At 43.4% G+C, this 19,718-nt stretch overlaps 1 protein-coding gene across 1 annotated transcript; it reads right to left on the reverse strand.

The window, feature by feature from the left end:
- Positions 1-2,952: 2,952 nt before the first annotated feature.
- On the reverse strand, positions 2,953-10,923 carry SDE2 (SDE2 telomere maintenance homolog). Its single transcript, XM_051783416.1, has 7 exons — positions 10,575-10,923; positions 9,022-9,139; positions 7,289-7,400; positions 6,590-6,759; positions 5,758-5,869; positions 4,687-5,164; positions 2,953-3,253 (listed from the first exon to the last, which is right to left on the reverse strand). Exons 1-7 carry the CDS (start codon positions 10,863-10,865, stop codon positions 3,035-3,037), a joined length of 1,500 nt encoding a protein of 499 aa, XP_051639376.1. The 5' UTR covers positions 10,866-10,923; the 3' UTR covers positions 2,953-3,034.
- Positions 10,924-19,718: the final 8,795 nt, after the last annotated feature.

Consider the following 19,718-nt stretch of genomic DNA (forward strand, 5'->3'; position numbering starts at 1 on the left):
AAGACTGCTCTTCTTTCCTTACAGCCCAGGCATGTCTTTTAAGAGCTTCTTGCTCCTTTTTGTGCTCCAGGTTTTGTCCAAATTCCTGATTCCCTGTGCCTGGTTAGAGGCACACAGCAAATGCAGAAGGGAGAAGCAGGACAAGGCAGCATGTGCGTTCAGGCCACTGGGACATTTCCCAAGCAGGCACAGCTGCTGGCTCTAAACCTAGACTAACCACCCTGGATTAGCCAGCCCCTGCCCAGCCTCCAGCAGTGTAGGAAAGCAGCAGTGCCTGCCCATCCCCTCCTCAGCAGATGGAGGAGGCCAGAGCAGTTGTCACCTCTCTACCTTCAGGTTCCATTTGGCATGTTAATCTGCAAAGCCCCTCTTACTGCTCAGCTGTAACCAAAGGAAAGCCAGCTGAGGTGGCTGTTTTAACTAACAGGGGTGCAGTCATTACCATCTCCTGTTAAATGCCTTGGAGGAAGCTTTAAAATTTAAAAATAGCACCTTCCTAAGAATAGGCATTGCTACAAACAAACCTTTCAAATGTCAACGTTCTCCAGAAAGCAAAATCTTGGATAAGAATTAGTTTTGGGGGGATTACAAGGATTAATTGTGACCGTTTCTGGCATAAGCAGAATGACATAAACGTGACCCAATATCCCTGCTCCGCAGCGGCACCGTGTGCCTACGGCCCATGGAACAAAGCCATGGCTTCGGGTCAGAAGCTCTGTGCAGAGGGCTGAGGGTTTGCAGCGATGCTGGAGCTGGACACGTCCTCCGCGTTAGCTCAGTGCCACCTACAGCAGCAAGCGCAGAAGCTCCCGCACTCGGCAAGCCAAAGGGAGCAATTCCCGCACACTCCAGCAGGTGGCGGGTAGGTCAAAACGCTTAAGTGTTTTTTAGTAACTCGTTTATTAGGACCATACAGGCGAGAACAATGGGAAAGAAACCTTTTAGTTGAAGGCCGGCAGCTATTGTGTCTGCTGGTGATGATCTTTCTAAACCCTCACAAGGTACTTCTCTCTGTGACCTGCCCCGTTCCCTGCTATGTTTTGCGTATTAAATGTACTTATCTTTCTTTCAAGGGAAGAAATGGATCCATATGAAGTGAGGAAAAGCCCCCCCTTAGGTTTGTGCCAGTGTTTTCACTAATTATTTCTTTTCAGTCAGCAACTCTGAAATGCCAGTGAAACACAGGCAGTGCTCTAGATCTTCTAGATGGTTGAAATAAATGCATTTAAAATGACACTTCAAAAGAATTCTGTAAATCACACCACTTGCTTGTTGGGGAAGTGTTTGTGTGGGAGCACGAACCTTTTCTCTAGGAAGATGTTCACAGTTTTGGTGCATTTACAACCAGAAACATCTCTGAAATACAAAGCTGCATTAATCCTTGGAAAAAGAAAGACACAGGCATAACTCTGCATTATCCTCTGGTCCTGGACTAGAAAGATCACCTCTATTCTGAGGCCGTTTTGTCCTGTGGAAATAGCCCATATAACATTGGAACCGTTTGTTTATATATTTCTTTTAACTGTTGACTTTTCTGTTCTTGTCCAAATTCTTAAGAAACCTTAAAGCACTTCACCTACTTATTTCTCTTCTGCTGACAGATCAGTCTGAGTCCTGTTTGTTGTCCAGCTGTTTTCCGGTTGCCCTAAGGGCACGTGGAAGTCCAGAATTGCCTTATGGCTCTCTAGACACAGTAGACACAGTATTGCTCCAGGCTAATCCTTCAGGTGGGTATAGCCCAGAGCAAGTGCTTGCTCTTGTTTAGCTCAGCAGGAGCTAAACAATTCTCAAATAAATGTGCCAAAGGGTGGAGCTAGTTCAAGGTGCACCTATTGCCCTTTAAGACAGATGTAGAGTATTTCTTTTCATTCTGGCACTACTGAACACACAGTTAATCAATAAAGTGTTTGGTACTACTGCTGGCTTAAAATATTCCAGTCCTCCTTCACGAACCAGCGTTTATTCCCTACTTTATGTAATGCTGCTTCAGTTGTGCTGGCACAAATTTGCTAGAGCCACATCATATGCCCCATCAGGGAACTGATCTGGCTTAACCAGGAACCCACAACAACAAAAAAAGACAACTAGGTGACGCAAGGGGTAGGCTGGGAAATGGCTGTGTCACTGCAGCTGAGGCAAGAGCACGATTGCAGTGAGCGGAAATAACTTGGCCAAGAGCTGCTGTCAGAACATGTCATTAAAATGGTCCGCTCATTTTTGGCCCACGCTACCCCTGCCACGCTACAGAGGAGCTCAAGTGTGTGTTCATAGAGCTGAAGGCCCTCACGACCCAGGCACTGTAGGAGAGCTTTAAGAGAACTTTAAGCACACAAAGGTTTGCCACCCAAGCGGGGACTGCTGCCGGCATACGACATTCCCAGCTGATGAATTTACACCAGCAAAACCTCATCATGCCAAGGTGACCTCCCAGGCACCCTTCATTCCAGTTTCCTGATGAAACACATTCAGTAAACAAACCTATTTCCTTTCTATCCAGGGTCCACTTGTCCTGTCACAACCTCCATGAGATGTGATTAGCAGAACCTCCAAGTCTCTCTCATCCCTCCCTCTCCTTTTACCCCCTAAATTTTCTAAGAACTCCCTTATAGATTAAACTGTCAGCCATGTCACACGCTTTACCTCCACCAAACATTTTCTTACCACCATTTGCAGCACTTAAGTCACTGCTCATCATATAAACCAGATTTTACTAATGATAAGCTGCAAACTCCCAAGTACATTCCTTTTGGATCCCATACCTAGGTAAACAGTTTAAATGTGCTTTAACAATTTAGCCCTTAAGTCCTACAGTTTATATTTTCAGAACACTGTGTCAAACAGATCCACAGGAGCTGGGTCTGTGTATGATGATACATTTAGCACCTGCCCATGCTTTTCGTAACTCCTTGGGATGCTAATGAAGCTTATCTTGTGGATGTGAATTTACAAGCTGGGGATACTCAATTGAAAGGATACCAAGAACTTTTATTTAATGACATCAAATACACATGCAAAAAGGTAAACGGTCTCAAATCTAACCAGCAGTTTTCCCTTTAGAAGGCTTTGCAAATAGGGATGGCTTGATCTGATCTCTAGACAGACCTCTCACTGAGAAAAGCCTTGCTGCTCTTTCCTTCAGAGTGCCTCCACATTTCAGTCCTAAAGCCATCAATCCCATCTTCAGCTTATCTAAACCCAGGGCTTCCAGTTCAGCAGCAGAGTTGAACGCCAGTAGGTCAATCGGTTCCACCTCCTGCAAAGAGAAAAACATGCAAGAAAAATGAGAGCTCAAAAAGCATTTGGACAACGTGCTCAGGCACACGGCATGACTCTTGTGCAGGGACAGGAGTTGGACTTCGATGATCCTTGTGGGTCCCTTCCAACTCAGGAGATTCCATGATTCTACAATTATCTCCAGGAAAGTTCACTACTCCCAAGAAAGCTGAATTAAAAACAGCCTACCATCTTGCATAGCAGTTCAGTAACTTAACCTTGACTTTCAGAGGCCTGGTAAAGCTAATAGCTCCTTTTTAGTCTGATGCAGAATACAACCAATAAGCCTCCAGCAGGAGCAGGAAGGAGGATGAACAGTTATATCTAACATAGTTACACTAATTAAAGAAATAGATATAAAAGCACCTCTTTTTAGTAAGACTAACCCAAAAAACAGGTTCTGAAGTTCACACCTCATCCTGCCACAAAAAAAATAAAAGAGGATTAAAATTTCATCTTAAAAGGAAATTAGCATATTTGCTAATTAACTGAGGGCAAAAGGGACCTCTACAGACTCTGTAGTCCAAACCCGGGGCCCTGGATAATTCAAATGCCAGATTTTACTAACATGCTAAACACTAACACCAAACACTAACACACTAAAAAGGACACCAAAATCTATGCTCATTTCATTCAATACTTGAAAGCAATGATTAGTCTTATGGTATGCATCAAAGACCCCAGAGCAAGTAATACCAGCAGTGGGAATGAGACCACTCTGTTACACGCTCAGCAAAAGCAATTCTTGCTAGCAGAACTAGAACCTTTGTCCTGCTAAGCATACAAAAAAATGACTGGTTGTCTCATTATTCTCACCCTACTTAAAAAAAAAATAAAATCATCAAGGACTCCTATAAAAATATTTCCACCTGCAATAACAATCTGCCACAGCATTGGTGGAGTTTCCTGTTTTAAGAATAGAAAGTCTCGCAAATACTGAGCAAAAGGTAAACAGTGAAGAATGGTAAACATCCTGTATAAAATCTGCCAGCTCTAAGAGTACAGTAGATGACAAAGTTCTAATTGATCAGGTTACATCCTTGGTCTTTTTTCCATTGAACTGTATTAAACTTTCACATATGAGAAATCAGTCATTGGCAGCTGATGGCAGACTTTCTGCTCAAGTTGAAAAAAGGCAGAAAATCCAAGCATCTCCCTAGCCTGGAAAAAAAAAGCCATACTTTGTTTTATTGCTAGAACAAATCTAGATTCATTACCCCCAAAAATCTTTATTAGTAATGTTATACAAGGAGTAATGAACCACAAGTATTGGTACCCTTTACTATCAAGTATCACTTGGGCTTTCATCGGTCCAGCGGGAAAAGCTCCATTGCTGTAGGTGAAGCTTATTTGCTTCCTCAGCTGTAAAAGCAGCTGAAGAAAGACACATGTTTTGTACAGCTTCATACTTACTGTGCTCTGTAACTGGTTTGTTTCCCGTGCCTTAGAAGAAACATTTTCTAGCTCCTCTTGTTTCTGAGCTTGGGTCACTTCTTTCTCTTCTTGGGCCTCTTCCTTCGGGGGCTTTGTCGTTTTACTATTTTCTTCAGCCGGAATTTCGGTCTGCCCACCTGTGCACATCTCTCTTTTTACATCTCTTCCAGTACCTTCTGGCTGCTCCAGTGGTTTCTCAGTTGCACTGGTAGATGGACTACCCTCTTCTGAAGCAGAAGCTGCACTGGTAGCTGGACTATCTTCTTCTGAAGCAGAAGCTGCACTGGTAGAAGGACTATCCTCTGCTGAAGCCACAGCGCTGCTTGAACATTCATCTGAATTTCCAACATTTTCATTGTATCTGCTGCCTGACAGACAACTTCTGTCAGATGTACAAGGGGATTCATCTTTGTTGTCATCCTCACAGCCTGAATTGTTGGCATCATCCAATCCCAGCCTGGCATGGGGAGTATGTTACAAGTTAACACGCACCTATTTTAACTTTTAAATAAATTACTCTCAAAAAAAAAATTGTCATGTTTCTCTTTTCAAAGAGATATAGAGAACTAACAGTTATTTAGGATAGTTTAGTTAGAGGAAGAGCTGCTGATGTTGCACAAGACATACGTACCCCCAAAACAGATATCTCTTTACAGCATTCCCAATACAGAAATGACTGGAATCACTGGCTTCTCTTTCATGTTACATTAGGTTAAAGATGCCAGGAAAAAAAAAATCTTTAAATTTCATTGTAAATTTAATTCATTAATGAAAAAAACAGAACAATGGGAAGCAGTAGAATATAACCATATTAGAAGGGGAGGTGGACAAAAGTGCCTATTTTTGCAAATAAACTTTGTCTGCTCCAGCTGGGACAGAATTATAGGAACACAGAAATGTTTATTTTCAGTTCTTTGATTTAATCAGTTTGATTTCTTATTCCTATTTCAGTCTACATCTCAGATTTGAATCTGCTTACTTGTACCTATCTAACCTTTCATCCTGTTGAAGGCTTGAGATGTGAGTATAGAACCAAGGCATAACACTTACCAATGACATTTTCTTTTTTCAGATTTTGTTCCACTTTTTCCAGGTTCACCGGGACGTTTCCGACTCTTGCCACTTTCTGATGACACTGCTTTGCTGGCAATAACTTGCAACCCTTCAAAACAAAATTGAAAGTCTCCTTCATCAGTGCACAATTCCTCTATGTTGTAAATTTCAGTTTTCATTTCAGATGAAGTTTAAAACACTAATGGAAAAGAATCACTACTGGTGCACATTCATGAAGACTCAAAGCTTCATAATAACCTCAGTAGCAGCAAAAGCTTTCCTACATGGATCTACTAAGGCACAGAGTCAATTAAAATTGGATTCTTGAACTGAACTCTCAGGTTCTACATCCCATTCAGCCTCAGTTTCACCATCTAGCTGCCAACAAGGGAACAATCCGTGGATAAATAAAGTAACTACAAAAACCAGGAAGTGAAACAAGGTATTTTGTAGCTGGATTCAATATCTAGTTTTTATGTAAGACCCACTTATAGTTTCATCATTTTACTGAAACTGATAATGTAATTCTTAAAGTTCAAGACCATCTTCACAGAATTTGGCTCTTATCATGAGATGACACTCGCACAGCAAGATGAAGCATCGCTTGCTTTACGTTACACTGTTCAATGCAATTTAAGAGAGACTGTAGACAAAGAGAAAAAACTAAGTCAAGCAAATTTTACTGAATCTTAAAACTTTCTTCAACTGGAAGAGTTACCATCAGCAATTTTTATTTTTTTTTTTTAAGTTTTCGTGCTGGAGTGAGGCTAGAGAGACTGTCAGTTTACTCTGTGTTTTGAGGACAGAGAGCGAGGCCAAGCTGCAGTACCTATCCGGATGGACTCCTCCTGCCGCTCTGCCATCTCACGGTACTGCCGCTCGTACTCCGGGTCTGTGAACGTGTGCCGCGGCTCCGCCAGCTTCCGCTGCAGCCTTTCCAAGCGCCTTTGCTCCTTTTCTGCTTCCCTCTCTGCCTGCTTCTTCACCCATTCAGCCATCCTGCAGGTGACAGAACCATGAAAATGAGTGTTTCCAGCATTTAATGGAATGCCAGTTGGTTGCTTTGCATTTACTGAATGCTTTCACCACCTGCTACGATGGAGACAACGGGAAAAGTCAAGTAACAATGTTCAGGGGAACTACTGAAGGAACAGACAGAGATTCTGCTACAGAGAAGAGAGCAGAGTTTATTTTGAAAGCCAGAAACAGCAGTAAGGTCACATATCCCCAATATGTGCTCTTGCACCTTCAGGGAGAACTGTGAGAATTCCAGATGAGGAATCCAAGAAGTGCAGAGCGTCTCTCAGAAGCAGGCTGCAGTACAATCACATTTTGCAATAACAGAATTACAGTCAGGAGAGTCCTGTTGGTTTCCAGTCCATCTGCACTAAAGATTTCACTTTTGCTCTTTCTGGTATTCAAAGTACCATTTCACTGCTACAACAGCCTGTCATTTGACGTCTTTTGTTAACAGTGAACTACAGAGTCAGGTTATTTTCTAATTCCAGCTTCCAAGAAAATGCCTTACGCTTTTTCATGATTGACATCTCGAAGTCTTCTTCCACTGAGATCTCGGCAAGCCTCTCTGTTTGTTGTCTTCTCAATTTGAGCACCGAGCGCTCGCAGCATCGACCCGAACCCTTACAGAGGGAAAAGTAATCAAGAATTAGCTAAACAGAAACAGAAGGATATGACCTAGCACACAACAAAAGAATTAATTATGGAAAAAGAATACAGCGAATTCAACGCTCTCCTCTCCCTCGATGTAACTGAAGGGAGAGTTAAAAGCTGCCACATGTTGGAGAACTGTCATTGGCTGAAATGCTGAAGCACTAAGGGAAAACAAAGGTACCCGGTGTTTACCAATCACCTTGGTTTTGTGCTCCTGGTGTCACACCAGAGACTCCAGATTTACTAGAACCTGTGCAACACTTCTAACAGGAAGGCCTATTTCTGGGCTCCCTCAGCAAAATGGTTTGAAACCTTTTTCACCCCAAATTAACACTTTTGTGTCCTTTCTAATTTAGCCAGAATGTACCTTCCCCCCACAAGACCCTTTAGCCCCACCAAGATTAAATCACCTTTTAAAAACCTAACAAAAAATAAAATAGCTTTTTTTAGCAGATAACCTTACCTGCTTCATCAAGATGATTGTTATGCGCAAAGTTATTCTGGAGAGCCCCTCAAAACTGATTTCTATACACTCCTCAGCCACTAATTACTCAAAGGCAAGACCACTACTTTCTCTCACTCAGTATCACCTTATGCTGACTCCAGCTGGATAAAGACCCTTGTTTAACAGGCTCAAAGAAACACAGTGTGGATTAATAGCAATACAATCCTTCATACAATTGCAAAGTGCCAACCATCATTTTTTTAACTGGAAGATGAACAAATCTACAATGTCAGTGCCCTAAAATGACATCTAAGGAGTGTTATAAAGAGTAACCAAGGCAGACAGTCTACTGTATCATGAGGCAAAAAAAAGTATTGCCTTCAGCTAATAAACCAAATTGCTGCCACTAGTGAGGAAAATTTTGTAGCTCATGAAACATGCTACCGAAGAACCTGGACCAAGCTGCGACGCCCAGTCAGGTATGCTCCCAAAAATCAGCAGCAATGCATTCACTAAGATTTTGAGAACTACATTCAAAAAGCAAACACATTGACTCCAACTACACTCGAATATTCTGCAAAGCTTCTTTCACCCCTCATGTTCCATTTTAGGGAATGTCCACGATGTCGGTGGCCATGTTAATACACACCTTCAGTAACACACTTAAAATATTTTGTCAATACAAGGTGTCTAGCTTAGATTGAATTCTTTATGTCTTCAGCTACTGAGATCTTGGCACTTATGCGTTTTTTAAAATAAGAGAAGAAAGTCAATTAGGTCATATAACATAGCCAAATCACAGACTATTTGTACCTGAAACATTTGTCCTAAGAGACCATGGATGAAACAGGATCCTAAGATAACAGGTCCTTTTCAACACAGTTTCAACTCTGAAGTCACTTTGGTGCATGATACAGATTTCTAATAGAGCTAAGCTGAACAGGGATGTAAAGAAGAGCTGAACTGCAGCTTCCCTGGCCAATTCTCAGCTTTCCATGTGCACTTTGGTTTCAGCTCAGAGACATTATATCACAGTCAAGAGATCTGGTAGTATATGAGAACTCCTGCTAACAGCATAGACTGTGGCATAGCAGAATTTTTTCAACCTAAGAATCTAATCAGTAGCAAGCAGTTAAAGAACAAACCTCCTTTTCCACCACAAAGTCTTGGCTCCAGACTATAAACAGCTCCACTTTGCAACACATCTTCATCACTGGCCAGTCGCCCGTTACACTTCACATATAAGTTTTCTTCAGGAATGTTCTAAAAGAAACAGATAATTAAGTTATATCATCAACTAAAAATGAAACATTCTGACAAAGAAAATCATTAGGCAGTGATGTTTTCTTCCTTCATCCAGGAACAGCAGGGAGGCCAAAATCAGACAATTTTAAAAGCACGAACATTCTCTATGGCGCTTGTTTTAATTCCTGTTTACCAAATGATTGAATACAGTCTAAATCAGCTTGTAAACATGAAAGTGGAAAAGCTGTGCTATGGGAAAAATTCAGAAACAACCTGTGATGAACTGACCATAACCCCCATTCTCCGTCCTCCTGTGCCACTGGGGGGAAGGAGGTAGAGCCTGCAGAAAGTGGGAGGGGTGGGGGGGGAAATGTTTTTAGGATTTGTTTTACCTCTCATTACCCTGCTCTGATTTTGACTAGTAAAAAATTCAGTTAATTCCCCCACGTCCAGTCTGTTTTGCCCACGACAGGAGTCGATGAGTGATCTATCCCTGCCTTTATCTCGACACATGAACTTTATCTTGACACATGAACGTTTGTTGCAAGCGTGTTGGTGGCTAATAAGGTCAATACGAGATAGACATGTCCAGTTGCAAAAAGCACAGCAGAAAGACTCCTTCGGTGGTATATTCTGCAAGGCACGATTCTTTCTGCATTGTCTTTTCTCCTCAAGGGTGATCCTGCGTGCTTTCTCAAAAGCATCAGCAGCGTTATAGATGGTGTGTCTCCAGGCCTCCTGATTGGAAGCCAGAGTAGACCAGTTATGCTGATCAATATGGCCAAGGCTGAGATGCTGTTTCAGGGAGTCCTTGTATCTCTTCGGGGCTCCTCTCTTGCAGCAGCCAGTGGCAAGTTCACCATACAGCAAGATCTTAGGGAGGCAGTGGTCCTTCATCCTGGAGACGTGCCCTGCCCAACACAGTTGTGTTCTCAGCAACATGGCCTCAATACTTGTGACTGCTGCTTGTTCTAGAACAGATGTATTGGTCACATAATCTGACCAGTGGATGTTTAGGATTGTGCGGAGACAGCGTTGATGGAAGTGTTCTAGGAGACGCAGGTGGCGGCGATAGATGACCCATGATTCGTATAGGAGAGCAGACAGCACAATGGGTCTGTAAACACTGATCTTTGTACTTTACTTCAGGTGTTTATTTTGCCCAACTCTTACACACACACATATACACATGCATACACATACACACACATATATACATATAACATCTAATATAGGTAACAGGTTGTAGGGCTCTCTTACAGCAGACCCTGCTGCTCAGCTAAGCGACAACAACACAAACAACCGTGCCCACAGGTGGGGATCGCGACAGCCCGTTAGCGCCACAGGGCCGGGCCGGGCGGCCTGCGCAGCGCCGCCGACACCGGAAGAAGCCCAGCGCCTCCCGAGGCCGGAGGGCCTCGCACCCGCCTCCCGCCTCCCACCTCCCACTTACCAGCTCCCGGGCGCGGTTTCGGCGGAGGCAGCGCACGGAGCCGCTCCCGGAGGGCAGCGGGAGCGGCCGCGCCCGCGGCCACAGCGGGTCCCGCACCCACAGCAGGTCCTGCACGGCCTCCGGCTCCGCCGCCATGGCTCCCGGTCGGCGCGGCACGTCACGCGGGGCGGAGCGGGCAGGCCGCGCCCCCGGGCCCCTCAGCCCCGCCGGGCGCCTCCCGGCACTCGCTTGTTCCCGTTTATCGCTGTTTAGACGCGCACGGTCAAAGGAAGATCCAGAGAGCCCCGTCATTCCAATTCGTGGAATCCTTGCCGCCCGCCGGGTTGGAGGGGCTTTCCACGGCCCGTCACGTGGGCGCTGCGCGGGCGGAGCAGCGGGAAGCACGGGCCGTGGCTCCCGCTGCTGGCGGCGGCCGGAGCGGCAGCGGGAGAACGGGAAGCCGCCGCGGGGAAGGGGCTGGAAGCGCCGCGTGGAAATGCGATGGGAAGGGGCAGCCCTGAATTGTCCAGTCCGACGCTGCGCAAATTTCACACGGGGACTTGCAGGACGAGGGGCTCCGTCTCCGTGGCGTCTTCGCCTTGCTTACTCCCGCATGAGTTTGTGCATGTGGACAGGGAGAGGCCCCAAACTCTGATATTTGGGGGCAGCCTTGTGGGGAAGGACTTGAGGGTTCTCGTGGATGAGGAGCTGGACGCGAGCCGGCAATGTGCACTCGCAGCCCAGAAGGCCAAACGCACCCCGGCTGCACCAAAAGGACAGCTGGCAGGTCGAGGGAGGGGGTTCTGCCCTTCTGTTCCACTTTGGTGAGACCCCACCTGGAGTGTTGCATCCAGGTCGGGGGCCCCCAGCACAGAAAAAGACGTGGGTCTATTGGATCAGTTCCAGCAGAGGGCCAGGAAGATGCTCAAGGGGGCCAGAGCACCTCTCCAATGAAGACAGGCTGAGAGAATTGGGGTTGTTCAGCCGGGAGAAGAGAAGGCTCATTGTGGCCTTCCAGTACTTAAAGGGGGTTTACAAAAAAGACAGAAGGGACTTTTTACGTGGGCTTGTAGTGATAGGATGAGGGGGAACGGGTTTAAACTGACAGAGAAGAGATCTAGATTAGATGTTAGGAAGGAGTTCTTTATACAAAGGGTGGTGAGGCACTGGAACAGGTTGCCCAGAAAAGTTGTGGATGCTCCATCACAGGAAGAGTTCAAGACCTGGTTGGATGGGGCTCTGAGCAACCTGATCTAGTAGGTATTATCCCTGCTCATGGCAGGGGGGGTTGGAACTAGATGATCTTTTAAGATCCCTTTCAACTCGCACCTTTCTATGATTCTATGATTTGATTACATAGTCACATAAAATTTAAATTGGGGTGAAAGAGGATCTGGAGCAGGAGGCCACAGTCAGCTCTTCATGACGTATGGTAACTACCTGTATGCAGGAGACTGAAGAATTGGTTGTGAAAAAAAGTCACACCTCTACCTCTCCAGGAAAGTGTGTTTACAGCGTATGTTTACAGATGGTGATCCAGTCAGTGCAACCATTGCATTCTTCGGTAGCTTCAAATCTCCTCCATGTTTTCAGCATATCCATCTAGAGGATATTTGAAGGCTAGTTGCTGCCAGCTATCTCTGGTGGGAACTGTTTCAAACACTACCAAAGATGTGGTTGGACTACCCTGAGATCTGCAGCATGAAATACATGTCACTGTATTTCCAAATAACAGTGTTACCTGCAGTGCCTTTTTGTTTAGTAGGAACATGGGCAAGGACTATTGCTCATGGTGTCATCTGCCCTCTTCAGGTTTGCTCCCCCCGCAAGGTGGGGGCTCCCCTGCCGGGGGGGGCACCTGGTACCCTGAAAACCCCCTGTTAACAAGTGAGACAGGCTCCTGTGTCAGAGCCTGCAGCTAAACCCAGTTCTTAAGCATGGACACTGTTTTAGAAAGATGGGGTTTGTGTCTGAGCTGCTTGGCTGTTCCAGGAAGTTCGGTGGTGTGACTGTCCCACCCTTTGAGCTTGCTGGAGAGCTGTGCTGCTTGGCCAGGCCTGTGCCAGCATGGATAAGTGGCTCTTGTGCATGGCTGTCTTAAGTTGATGTGATAATAAGGAGGATGCTGGGAAACAAAGAGGCAGAGGCATGACTTGAAATGGGGACTTCACTTGCAAGTGTAAACAAATGAGTAATAATTTAATTAAGGGGATCTTCCCATACCTTTACCTTGGCCAACTCACAAATCAAGTCACCCACAGTTTCTTACATTATAATAATTTTAGCTAAAATATTTTAGTAAACGATTCTGACCCAGTATAGACAATCCCTTACTGCCTTTATTTTCTATAGCAAGTTGACATTTCCAAATTACATGTCGTGTTGACACAGTGCAGCCTTTCAAACCTGATGTATCTGTAGCCCGGAAAAGCTGTGGTTATTTTTTGTTGGATTGGGCCCAAATTCAGTTGACATTGTAGTTTAAGTCACGTGGTACTGCTTGTTTCATTTATAATCACATGTCATGTCTGTGGCATCCCACCTGATGCCAAATTCTACTCGATTTGGGGTGGTTTTATTTATTTGCAGTATCTGGTTGAAATGTAGTTGGCAAATGTGAGGTATGCACATATATATATGCAGATGAATAGGTATTTTCTTACATCTGTGGGATTTCACTTACATTCTGAGGTCATGAATCATTTCCTCCTCTGAAACTCCTGCTCCTGGCACCGAGAGTGTGGAGCTTGCCAGTACAGGCCAAATAGGCGGAGTTGTCCAGGAAAGAGTTGGGCCGCAGGACTGTCCAGTGGATGTGCTGAATCAGGGTAATTCACAGGTCTCTGAATGTTTCAGTCTACTCTTTTATCTGTGGGTTTTTTTGTATCATCATGGTGAAAAGAGGACCAAAAAAGAGGCCCCTCTGCACCCTGAGAGATGTACATCAACGACAGCTACTTGCCATTCCGAACTCTGACGCTTGGATTCCGCCTGCAGATTAGAGCTGTGATACACCTGTGAGCAGGAGAGCTGGCAGCAGTGGAGTCATACTGACATAAATCAGGCCCTCTGTAGATCATACATCACCACCTTACAGGTAGTTTTATGCTACTAATGCTGTGCTCTCGCTGGTGCTGGGGTCTCTATTTGGTTGGTTACACGTAGGAGACTTGTGCACATAGTCAGACTACAAGCAAGAGACATTTAATAGGCAGAGGAGTAGTTTTCTTTCAGCTCTGCCCTACAGCAGTGCTGGATATACAGTCCCCACTCTCATGATTTATGCAATGCCGTTTAGCTGGTGCCACGTTAATGTCAGTGGGTGAGTGTTCCTGTATCTCTTGTTCTTGATTACACTTCTATTCCTAGAACTCATCAGAAGTCTATTGCATCGCTCCTCACAGAAACGTCTAAATAAGTCAAAAGGGCTGTTATTATAATTTCCCATTTGAAATATATTTTATGAGAAATGTTATTCTCTTGATAAAACAATGATCACTCTCTGATTCTGCAGTGGTGTTTTAGACTTAGTTAATAAATCATGCTTGCCACTTTTCATTTAGACAGGATTTCACAGACATAATTAATTAAACCTGACAGTATCCTTGTGGGATAAGTAAGTACTCTGACTATTTAAATGGTGACACTCAGGCAAACTGGTTATACTACCTTCTCAAGTCAGTGGAAGGATCAAGACTAGAATTTAAAACTTCCTGCTATCTTGACATAATTTAAGAGATGAGACCACTCATCCTTTTTCTATTTCATCCTGATATCCATGTGTGTGATGTCTGAGATTTTGGGTGTGGTTCTGTGTCCTGCAGTATGCGGTGTGGGAGACCAGGCTATGATCTGTTTAAAATCTATTACTTGGTTTAACATGGAACACAGTTTTTTGAGTCTTTCTATCTGGAACCATCAGATGTGTAACTGTCATAACACTGCATTCATTCATTCATTCATTCATTCATTCAAGCTTTTTGTTTCCTCGAGTATATTCCATTTTAATAGTAGTACCAGTGCTTTACTGTGCTTTTTAATAGTCTGTCAAGACCAAGATCACAGTATACATGACCAACATGAAGAAAGAATAAGGTACTCATTGGCCCTTGACTTCTAATCTGCACATGAAAGATACCTGGGGGAGTGAAGAACACAAAACCAGTTGTTCACGAGGTGCCAAGATCAGCAAAGATGGGCCAAAAGTTGCTCTGTTAAGAAATCAGTGTTTCTTGCTTCCAAAAATGGTCCCATATATAGGCAAGAGAAAGGATGAAAGACTTTGCTAGAAGTATGGAACAAATGTGTATATGTTCCTTTTAGAATATTCTAAGTGTGCAGAGATAGCAAGAGAGGTAAATTTTGTCCACTGAAGTCACTTCCAAAATTTGAAAACATGTCTTTTAAGAGTGGTGCTTTTGTCTGCTAGGCAGTCGGTCATGTATTATCATATATATATATGGAACTGGCTCCTCTGGATATATTTTCTTCTACATTTTAATGATAACCCAGAGGGTAAATTCCAAATAATGTATTTCCAAGACTTAAATGTGTTACATGCTTTTGTAATATTTTTACATGAAGGATCAGGACAGAAATAAAAGAAACCCATGTGTGCATGTTCTTAGGACAATAACTAAGAGGTTGTATGACAAGAAGGGGCATTTTTTACTTCAGATACTATGACATCATATTGTTTGACAAAACTATGATTAACTGTAATGAATCTAAGTTGATATTTGCAAGTGCAGTTTCCTGCCAAATATGAGTAGTCATCTGCTCCAGTTTCTGTGTCATCAGTGCAATGGGTAGAGAGAGTGTGTTAAGATACCTGATACCGGGTTGGGAGCGGGGGGGGGAGAAATACAAATGTTACTTACACTACGTTTGTATTAATACAATAGCTACTGTTAAATATACTTATTGTCTCACAGTGAATGCCTAGATATCAATCTCCTAACAAGTCTCTGATGAGTAACTATATTTTATTATTCTTATAGCCCACAGTTGTTAGTTGTGCAGATGCTTAGAGATAATCAAGGTTTTAAAATAATTCTAAAACCAATTTTACTCTCATATTGGTCCCTTTCTCGTGTTTAGTATGTTTGAATCCATCCTATGCAGGGATATGTAAACTGTGAGTTCTTTCAGGGAATGAACACGCACTGCTCTGTACATATATATGTAATGAACCTGAGAAACTCAGGTCCCTCCTTGTTTGGCCATAAGTATCATCAGCACAATCAGCCTTGTTAGTGTTGTTAATAGTAATTTGAAATTTGGCAGCAATAATTTGAAATGAATTGACTAATTAGACACCTAGGCGATATCGCGGAAGTTAATACTTCAGGATCTAAGATTTCTTTAACCTTGTGTTTTCTCTGATTTGCCTCAATGCCTGGATTTGGTCTGTTCTGGTTAATTTTAACTGAATACAGCTGAAGAGTGGTGAATGGGTCAGTTGTAGTGTACAGTATATTTTACAGGAAAACAATACCAAAAATAGATCTCTGCCTCTTTACTTTTGCTCTCTCTGTAATGAAGCTAACTGCTTTTAATTACAGCTTGCAGAGACACTGTGCTGAATTACTTAATCTCTGTGCAAGGACTGGTTCTAGTTTCCTGATTGGCATCTGTATGTTTGGCAACTTCACAAAAATCCAAAGTTAAGAGTGAGCGTGTGGTACAAGATGTGTATTATCCACATAGTAGATCTCTATTGTCTATCAGACTCCTCACCCCTAAAGTTTTTAAGAAACAGGAGAGAGTGAACGTTCCATGGCTTTGCAATATGAACTTGTTATCCCATCGTGACACTGTTTGCAATAATTTGAAGCTCCTGCACCAAAGCTACACTCTTGAAATGATCAGCTGAAGGGGGAAAAAAAAAGATCAAGTATCCTCATTTATTTGTCAACTGAGATGGAAGTTGATTTGGAAATGTTCCTTACTATAACTGAAGTTGCATTTCCAGTAGTTGGGAGGAGATCCCACATTATATTACCCCACCCACATCTGCTTGCTTTCGGTTTACCTGAGGGTATTCTACAAAGGAACTGAAAGAGGAAAGGAGGACAGCAACAAAAGGGAGAGCACACAGGGCGGGTCTAAAAAGGCAGACTTGAAGCAGAGTACCTCAAGTGGGTAAGCCCTCATTTTGAGTTATGTTCAGTGGAGATAACGTGGTTAGCATGTTGTTGGTGTTCAAAAATACTGTTTAAAGCAGATCGTGCCAGTGATTGTTTGATAAAATGTTATGAGTCAGATCCTCAGCTAGGGTAAATTTTCATTGGCTTGAGGGAGAAATGTCATAAGTTAAGGATCCAGTCTGTAGTGTGGAGAGGCCTCATTCTTTGGGTGCTGAGTTTGACGTGGTTTCCTTTTGACTGCTTCATATAAGCCCCACTTAGACAACATTCCCATAATAGTAATATTTACCTCCTTGGGCAGGGAGCTTACAGAGGACCTACAAATGAGTAATAACAGATGCAGATCTGTGTTTGTTTCTTTTAGAAGAAATCACACAAATATTTTTTAGGGAAAGTGCTTGGGGTTTTGTTTTGTTTTGTGGGTTTTTCTGGGTTTTTTGAGGGTTTTTTTTTGTTTGTTTGTTTTATATGGTTAGTTTGAGTTGGAGAATAATGACCTTATAGCATCACAGACGTGTGTAGCTTCTTGTTGACTCAATATTGGAATAATTTGCCTTTTTGTTTGTGCAACATCTTTTTGCTCCCATGCAATTGAAATGAAATTGCTAGTATGATGTTTAAGGAATGCCGCTGGTTGGACTCCCCTCCAGTGTTTCTTCTAATCCTTTCCAAAATAGAGGTAATTATGTGTCATCTATGAGGAATTTGTAATACGGCACACTCTGCCCCTTGAGGATCTCTCTTAAGTCATATGTGTGTGAGGCCTGGAAAAATCATGTCCTCACATGGTTATATTTCAATATTAGCAACACGAGGAGGATACAGCTGTGCGTTTGTTCCTTCGTGTTCCTGTCTGACTTGGGCTCTGGCCTAGAAGTGATGTCGGTGTCAGAATATGCCAGATTGGTTGTTTCTCAGAGCGGGGCTATGAAGAAGTCTTGACAGTATATAAAAGTCACAGTTGGAAAAATCTGTTTGATGATGGTTGTTTTGTTGGTTTTTTGGGTTTTTTCCTCCCTGATGTTCTTTTGTATCAGGAAGTGACGGGAACATTTTGTCAGGAGAAGCCTTCGTGCCACTTGTACCATGTCTCGAGTCTGTAGAACTGTGCATGGCACCGACGTGTGTTCACTCCTGGTTTGTTCTGGTGGCCTTTTGCCTGTAAAGATTCTACAAATGATCTTGTGGTTATCATAACCAAGAATCTTAAATATTGCAGATGTGGGATGAGCTATCTTCCTGGCCCTCTGAGCCACATCCCAAAATTTAGGAGAGCCAGACAGCCAGCTTGTTCTTCAGGGAACCAGGGGAGAAGGGTGCTGTGTGCTTTTTGGAGGTGGGAAATGACAGTGGCTCCCAAGAATGCTAGCTGTCCATTGTGGGTCAGGGCTGGGCTGAAGGGTGTAACTTCAAGATGGAATGAAGTGTGTAATGTCAGCTTCAGTAGCATCTGATAAATTAGTCCCTCTCACAGTGGGGGATTTATCCTGCATAAGCACAACCCCTCTGTTGGATGTGGGACACAGTGCCAGTGTGGAAGCTGTGCTTGAAAGCCTTGTAGTCCAGGGGAAACAGGCTGGCAGCTTTTCCTGTGATTCTTTGTTGCTGAGGTTTCAAGCAGTGCTGCTTCTCTTCCTCTGTCCTGAAATCCCTGCCCTGCTGTCCACGTTAAATCCAACTGATGTTCTCCACTTCGGTTGCCCAGGTTGTGGCTTGTGTTTTAACATCAGTTGTACACTGTAAGTCTAAGTGCCAAGACTTAGCATGCAAAAATTGTAGTGAGTCCCCACAGAACATAAGATTTGCCAGAATCATGCAATGTTAGCACATGCTAAATTTGTGCACTCTCATTTACCTTCTGTTGCTTGTTTGTTTTGATGGGTTTTGAGTTGTTAGGGGATCAAGCTTGTGCCTGCAAACACAACTGCCTGACACTTTCTCTGGAATTCAAAAACAAAAGGTGAGATTTTGATGTTATCACCTGTCTGCAGGGATTTGGGGCTTTTACTAGAACTCCCCAAGCTCACTGTAAAACTTCAGAGGGAATTTTGTCAGCAGCTAAGACATACAAGTCATATATGAAGAACCGGTGCTGCCTGACAAATCCTTCTCATGCACTAGCGATCACTGGAGTCCTTTAAGGCAGCTGGGCCCCATGAAAGCAGCTTTGCAGTACCCACAAAGAGAGTGAGGCTTGACAGGCACCGTTTGATCAGAAGGAACTACCTATTGCCACATCGTTCCTTTGCACCCTCGCTTCCGGCCCTCTTCTCTGACACATGAGATGTGTGGTCAGAGCGTGTTTGGGAGTCAGGAACTTCTAATTCTGGCTATAGCGCTCTCTTCTTTGTGATGTGAAAGCAGCTATGTGGGCATTTTTAAATGAGTTTTTTAAAAATAGCCCCTAAGAGGGATGCCCACACTTGGGTATGTAGTCAGAGGCATACTAGGCCTGACTTTCAGAAGGGGTGAATATCTGTGAGTCCTTTTATTCTCAGCTGGGATTGTACATATTCAACATTGAGTAGTCAGGACAAAGTATTCTTTATTAGGCTTGAACATGAATTGTGTTGCAGAAGTTTCTAAGCATTAGGAAACTAATGAGTAGCACTAATACGAAGCCTATTCTCAATAGCAACTGCAGTTTTCACACCGAGATGCCTTGAGAGTTGTGAGTCTGAGAAGGAGAAATGAAGAAAAATAATCTAAAAATGTGGTACAGTAAAGTATAGTCTACAGAGTGTTTAACTTAAAAAGAATGTTAGGAAAATAGAAAGCTTTCATTTCTTTAAAAACTCCCAAAGCTCCACAGTCTCCTAAGACTGAAAATAACTTCATGTTCTTTGCTGATGCTTTAAGATATAATGTCTGCTACTCCATCTTCTCTTTCCCTTTTCTGCTCTCAGGAGACCACTTTCTCCAGAAAGTGGGTTTTGAGATTTGGGAGTACTTGCTAAGAGAGATGGGACATGTCAGAACACTTCACAACTGTCTTGGAGTCAGACCTCAGAAGAGT

Source organism: Manacus candei, unplaced genomic scaffold, assembly GCF_025592945.1.
Source record: "Manacus candei isolate 608988 ecotype Guabito, Panama unplaced genomic scaffold, ASM2559294v1 h1tg000017l, whole genome shotgun sequence".
In the NCBI taxonomy this organism is placed as follows: domain Eukaryota; kingdom Metazoa; phylum Chordata; class Aves; order Passeriformes; family Pipridae; genus Manacus; species Manacus candei.